Source organism: Motacilla alba, chromosome 5 (assembly GCF_015832195.1).
Source record: "Motacilla alba alba isolate MOTALB_02 chromosome 5, Motacilla_alba_V1.0_pri, whole genome shotgun sequence".
NCBI classification, from domain to species: domain Eukaryota; kingdom Metazoa; phylum Chordata; class Aves; order Passeriformes; family Motacillidae; genus Motacilla; species Motacilla alba.
Window position 1 is genome coordinate 1,654,820 of NC_052020.1, and position 7,048 is coordinate 1,661,867.

Below are 7,048 nucleotides of genomic sequence, written 5' to 3' on the forward strand. Positions count from 1 at the left end.
TATTTTAGAATGATACTTTAAGATACATTATATTCATAGACATTGAGGGTTTTTTATGAACTCCTTCAATCACAAACAAGGGCGATAGAACTTCACTCCAATGCCTCTATTAGGCCCTTAACCTACAGGTGACCTAGAGCATCAAGCCTACAGCTTCATGGGTTTTTTACATAAGAAATAAGAAAAATAGGAAATAAGAAAATAGGACTGAAATAAAAAAATAGGATAGTAACTCAGATGAGAGATCTGTTTTACTGAGTGTACTTAAGAAAAATTTTACTAAACATCATCTAGAGCAGTCTACAACAGGGTCTAGAGAGGGTAGCCTACTACCTAAATCCTTACTTACAATTTTCTTAATCTGTCTTTTGCTTTATTTTCAAAGCATGATGTGAGTTAGAGGAGCTCGTCACCAACAGCTTTGACATTACTTTCAGTGCAAGGACCTGTGGACACGAGACAAGGTCTGAGAATGTTCCTAGTCAGACATAGAATTCTAATGGGCTCAGTGGCTCTGTCCACACATTTCAATTTTTCTTAGTGGAAAAGAAAGCAGTAGAAGCAAGTTGTTGTCCTCTTTCTCATCTTTCACATGTGTTAGTTCGAAGTCAGAGCTACAAGTGTTGTGTCTCTTACTGTCTAAGCTACCAAGAGTCCTTGCACACTTCATCACCCAAAAATGCAATTTGTTTATTAACAAACCTGGAGGAAACTATTTGCAGCACGAGGATCTACCGAAGAGAATACACATTGTGCATGAGGATGCATAATGTTCTTTCAAAGAGCATTATGGTTTGCCCTACAGTATTGTAGCTCACAGTGTTATAGTTTGGTTTCTATTGCTGATTCCTGCAGTAAATTCCAGTCAAACCTCATTTACTGTGCCAGGTGTTGCTAGTGCCTTTCAGAAAGCTAAGGGATTTGCTTGGGCAGGTTGGCACAGTGTTGTCTGCAGGACTGGACACAGGGCCAAGTCCTGGCAGGCTGGGTGAGAAGGGTGTCCATCCTCCTCTCCTGGGCATTGCTGCAGCCCAGCCCACCCAAAGGCACCAGGGGCTCACCAGGCCATTCTGCTGTCTCCAGACGTGTTCCACTGGCTAGCACTGTGCCACAGGGCTGACAAACTTTCAAAGAAATATCCAGCAGCTCCCAAACCTCCCAGCTCCAGCACCCGGATGCCACTGCTGCAACCCTGAGGAGCAGGGGCACAGGGTGCATCTGTGCAGCTGCCAGAAGCTGGACCAGCCTGCTCACTTCCTCCTCACACTCTGAGGGAACACTGAACTCTGTCAAGGAGATAAGGATGGAGAGAAAGAACCTGTAACCCAGCTGAGAGGAAGGCCTTGAGGCACTAGACATTAGGCAAGCACACTCCAACACATACGCTGTGTCAAATCATGCATAACTTGCTTGTGTGTAGCAGAGAGGTGGAAGTAGAGCAGTCACTAATGGGGAATCGCTAATGAGCTATGAAGCCATTAATTGGTGGGGCAGAAGAGTGAGCCCAGCCCCTGGCAGAACACTGAGGCCCAGGTAGCAATGGGCAGCCTTGCTCCCTGCTGAGCTTGGGCACAGCTGCCTTCCAGGGCCTGAGCTATCATTGAAATTGGGAAGCACCCCCAAAGGTGGGGCAGGGAGAGCTTTGCTCCTGAAGAGGTTTATTTTTTAAGGGATTGTGGAAACCCAGGGCACTGGGAATATGTCTCTGTCTGCTCTGGGGTGCCCTGACCCCCAGGGGAGCACTGACTGTGACTCTCATCCATGGAGAAAGTTTCCTAGACTTCAAGAGAGACTAGAATCCACTAAAGTGTGAAATAGATTTCAGAGAGTAGTGTAGGTGTATCACTTGGTGAGGAATTTAGGGTTTGGAATTTTCAGTATATTGTGGATGGAAGCAAGATGGACGTCACAGGGTGTTGTCCTGGGTTTCTTCTTCATGCTTCTTCTTCCTTCTTCTCCATGGGTTTGGGTGGCATTTTGTAATTGGGCAGAAAAGTCCATATTGTGGTCTCTTTGGGATCAGTTATTGGGTTAAAGGGGAACATAATCTAGGTGTCCTTTCTTAATTGGATAGTTTAGTCTTAAAAGAGCTTGTACCTTGGTTGATTGTTGGCCATTTTGTGCCTTCTAATGAAAAGCTGCCAAACTCATGGCTGTGAGACTCTTTTACTGACAAGAAATAATAAACACTTGAGTCCGAACATGAACTACTGTCCCAAGTGCCTTCAATCCAGACCCAGAGAAACCAATGACTGGTAGCACCCCGGAGGATGGTAAGGAATACTGTGCTACATATGCTCTATGCCTCCCAGCATAAGCAGACCGGCCGGTCGCGGGAGGTGATTGTCCTGCTCTGCGACAAGACATAATAAAGAAATAAAGCTCCTGCAAAGCGTCCAGAGGAGGGCAACGAAGATGGTGAAGGGCGTAGAGCAGAATGATTAAAAAAAAAAAAAATAAAAAAAAAAAAATTAAAAAAAAAAAAAAAAAAAAAAAAAAACAGAAAAAAAAAAAAAACCCAGCCGCGGTCGGTTTTTATCATTTTAATTCGGCTCAATGTCCCGCTCCCGGTTGGGTGATCGGCCGGAAGTCGAGTGACGACTCCCGCACCAAGAGCTCGGTCCGCCCCGGACTGACGTCCCGCCCGGCCAATAGCGTTCCAAGGGCCAGCCCTCCGGGCTCCGCTCGGTCCCGGCTGCCGGCGGCGCCGCGCTCAAACCTGTAGCCCCTTGCCTACCCCATGGAGGCCGTACTGGGGCAGGTGGAGCAGCTGCCGGCGCTCCTGGCCGTGTCCCGCTCCGCCTTGGTGCGGGACTGGGACTCCCTCACCCTGGACAGGGCTCTAGAGTGGGCCCGGTATTTCCAGCACCTCTATGACCGGTTCCGTGCCCGTCCCCAGCTCCGGGAGGCCCTCGGGCGGCGGCTGCGCCGGTCTCAGCCGTACCCTGTGCTCGGCTTCCCCGCGCTGGGCCGCTGCCCGCAGCTGTTGGGGCTGGCGCTGCTGGAGAACCGCGCTTTGCCGCCCGCCGCCTGCCGCCGCCTGCTCCGCAGCCTCCTGCCGCCTCCAGCCGCGGGGACCGGCTCCGATCGCCGCGGCCTGGAGCTGCTCGCCCGCCGCAAGGCCGCCGCCTGCCTGCTGGCCTTGCCCCACCGCCCGGCGCGGCGAGCCCCCGGGCCGGAGGCGCAGCTGCAGGCGGAGGCGCAGCTGCTGCTGAGGCGGCTGCGGGAGCAGGGGCAGGAGGCCGGGGAGGCCGCGGGGCAGCTGCGCTGGCTGGGCGGCGTTCTGCAGCAGCTGCCCCAGCCCCGCGCCTTCGGGGTGGTGGCGGCGGCGCTGGCTCTGCTCAAGCAGGGCCGTGGCGATCAGCCGGCCGCAGACGGGGATCGGGATGGGAGCAGCAGCCCAGACGGGTACCGGGAGAGAGCTGCAGGAGACGGGTGCACCGCCGGGCTCCTGCTTTCCTGGCTGCTGGGCAGCCAGGAACGATTTTCTGCCTTCTGCCTTTGCCTCCCATGTTCCCATCTTGCCTTCCTAGCTGGGCACTATTCCCAGTTAAGCAGACCTTATTTGGAGCTCTTAACCGGCTGGGGAAGCCGCTTGCTCTATGACCCTTTGCAGGGACGGTGGGTTAAAAGTTGTCTTGACAAAGCTGAATTGTCCTGGGAGGAATTAAGGGAGCGCTTTGTCTGCCTCTGTCAGGGACCCGCACTGCTCAAGGAACAGACCCAAGCTGCACTGGAGCTCCTGAGGACACAGGATGGAGATTTCAAAGTCTGTGGCCTAAGTGTGTGGACTGACTTACTGATGGAAGTAGGCTGCTAATGCGTGAACACAAAAGCAACGTGAAAACTTATAAAATCAAGTCAATCTGGTTAACTGTATTTGATGTGAAAGGCAAGGCAACTACCCCTCACTTCGTTGAAAGCCAAGTGTTACTGTGACTGCTGATCACAATGATTCTGACTGCATCTGGTTCTGTAATCTTTCAGGGAGGCCTGGTGTTTTCTTGTGATTGTACTGTCATTTCTGGTCAACACAGAAAATGTCTTCCTTTTCAGTATTTGCTGATTAATTATCTAATAAAATGAAGAAAATCCGTCCTGCTTCAAATATGGAGTAGTTTTCTGTTTAGAAAATACAACAATTCTGATATGGTCATGGTAGTAATTTTTCTAAATGTTGGAGGCTGAGCAAAAGTTCAAAGGGAGGGTGGAGTTTCAAATGTGAAAAACACAAATTCAGGGTTCCTTTAGTAGTGATTGTCTTCATTGGGCTGTCTGCTCTGGTGGCCACATCGATGGCAATGCTTCTATAGCTCTTGCACATGACTTAGCCCCAGGGTTGGTGAAGAAAGTGAGAGGAAGCCAACTGGAAAGCTTCTTGAAAAGTTCTAAAATAAAGGTCTTTATTAGTTGCTATATTATTTGATAATATCCAGGTATTTACTAAAAAAAGTGAGGTAAAATGTAGGATGTTCTGTGTGGTTTTCTTCCCATTTCAATAATTCATTACACAATTCATTGCTTTGTGAAGCAGAAAAGTGAGTGAACAGCAAACTTTTTTATTACATGTATATATAATATGTATTACATATATAAGAGATTATATGTATTTATACAAAATATTATATAATTGTATGTGCAAAATATGTGATATAGACTTTATATATAATATTTCCCCTCTTTGTTATTTTATGTCTTATCTGTTTCTGTCAGGAAAACTTGAACAGGGTAGTTTCTACCTTCCCACTTCCATTAAAATGCGTACTGTAATGCAGAAGTAATGTGTATATTCAACTCTAAACTAGTATTACCAAAAATGAGCACTGTAAAAAGAGAATAGTCAAGGAAGATGAGGCAAATGCATGGAACTACTGCCAAAAGAGTTACTCATTAATCTTTTGTATGGAGGACCTGTCAGAGTTCCTGTAGACCACATTCCTACAGTTTCAAGATCAATCGAGACATCTCTTTCTTTTCTTGCAAAAGCCTTGTGATAGGGGTTAGAAGATTCTTCACTTATGCTTATAAGCATCAAGAAAGCAAACAAGCTATTAAATGTATAAACTGTATTGAAGCTAATTAGAGTAATAGTCTGTCTTATGACAGGAAATAGTGTAAATAACTATGGCAGATATTTCCGAATGGCAGAACTACAGTGAGAAGAATCTTGTGGTTTTTGAAATGGAAGCAATTAGTACAAGGAAAGAAATTGTTTGTCTGGGGAAAGAAATAATGTTATTTGAACTTACATGGAAGTAATTACAGACATAAATAAGTTCTTATTCTTCACCTATTCTAAAACAGAACAGATACTTAGGGGTAGCAGCCTTTGTATAGTTAGAAGGACATGGTAGTAATCTATCAAAAATACAACTTTTCTTTGCATTCCTTGCTATGTTACATCAGTGAGACAAGTTATGGAGATGTGTGGATGAACATATTCTGAAACTACAACTGTGGCAGTTGTCTTGCTCTGTCTTAAATGGAGTTGTTGCCTCTTCTGGAACTTGCAGTCAGTCTTAAAAGACACCAATGTCAGTGGACCTCCTGACTGAGTCAGTATTTCTGTGGTATCCAAAAAAATGAAATCTGTCTAAAAATTGGTCTGAAATCTGTCAGTGTTTAAAGCTGCTTAGAAGTGTAAAGCATGAAGTTTGAATTTATGTTGTCTAGCCACAGTTCCCTGTGTTATGTAGTTTTGGCATTTGGTGTGGAAACTCTGCAATTGAGCCTGCTCTTAATGCTTTTAACAGGCATAGGATTTTTTTGTCTGTTAGAATACTCTCTGCTATCAGAGGTTCCTGATGAATAATATACCCAAAGATGCTAGACAAAGTTATTTGCTTCTCCGCAGATATACATTAAGAGTGATTTAAAAATATTGCAATAACCGTGCAAATGTTGTAGTATCCAACCAAACTCCAACTATTAAAACCTACTGTTCCCAGGTATCTGAATCTCTGGGACAAATTTCAGTGAGGGTTAAGTCTTAGTTTTGCTTGTCAGGTTAGAAACGTTTCTTAATTATTGTCAGAATGTTCACTATGAATTAAGTCTTTTAACTATTTCTAGAATAAATCAGATCCTTGTAGGGAGTTTCTTCTTGCAGTATTTCAAGTCTTCCCTTTGATAAACTTAAGCTTTGTGTTATAAAATTCAGTTCATGAAGGCATATGTCTTTCTTTCAAGTAATGTTTATTACACCTTTTAATAACTAAGTGAAGCTACAGAATCTTTTAGTGGCATAGCTAGGAAGTAATAGGCCCATCAGTGACTTTATTTAAAAAGTAAAGAAATAATCATGGGCCTGGACAGGCAAGAGACAGGTCAGTATAAATAAACCTTATATACTGATTTCCAATTCTGTCTTCCTTATAGAAACAGGGATAGTAAAAGGTAGTTTAACCTCAGTGAGACAAAAGCACCTGGTTATAGCAGTTACACAGAAATGTTCCAATCTGTCCCAAATACATTATAAAGAGAGGCCAGATCTCTGATTACCAAATTCCAAAATCCATATGGTATTCATTGAACAAATACACTGGTCCACATTCCCTGTTATTTCAGCATGCTTGTGGAGTTCTCCAGGTAGCTGTGCGAATGATTAATTTTTTCTGAAACTCCATTTTTAATAAAAGTATAAACAGGAAAGGAACCTCCTCCTTTTATATATTTGCAGCTCATGTGTGCAAACTCTTGACAATCTCAACTATCATGAGAGAAGCAAGATACTGTAAATGACAGGCTAAGGCCTCTTCCACAATCACCTTCCTCCTTTTTCTTTTTTTTTCCCTTAATAAGGAGAAGCAGATCTCTCCTATTTATTAAATGATGATTGAAGAAACTGCTATGCTTGTTTTATGCTATGCTAATCTTTTAGAAGATTGGTAAGGATTGTGGAATGTATCAGGAGCATCTTACTTGTCCAATTAACAGCAAAGACATTTTCCTGCCATTGATGTTTGATTTTTTTTTCCCCAAGAAAGAAAAAATAATTTACGCCTTGACAAACAGAACTGCAACTCCACAAGTGACATACTAGTAGATA

At 44.5% G+C, this 7,048-nt stretch overlaps 1 protein-coding gene across 1 annotated transcript; it reads left to right on the forward strand.

Annotated features, from left to right (window-relative positions):
* The first annotated feature begins 2,646 nt into the window (after positions 1-2,646).
* On the forward strand, positions 2,647-4,095 carry FANCF (FA complementation group F). The gene has a single exon (XM_038138437.1). The coding sequence runs from the start codon at positions 2,741-2,743 to the stop codon at positions 3,818-3,820; it is 1,080 nt and encodes a 359-aa protein (XP_037994365.1). The 5' UTR covers positions 2,647-2,740; the 3' UTR covers positions 3,821-4,095.
* Positions 4,096-7,048: the final 2,953 nt, after the last annotated feature.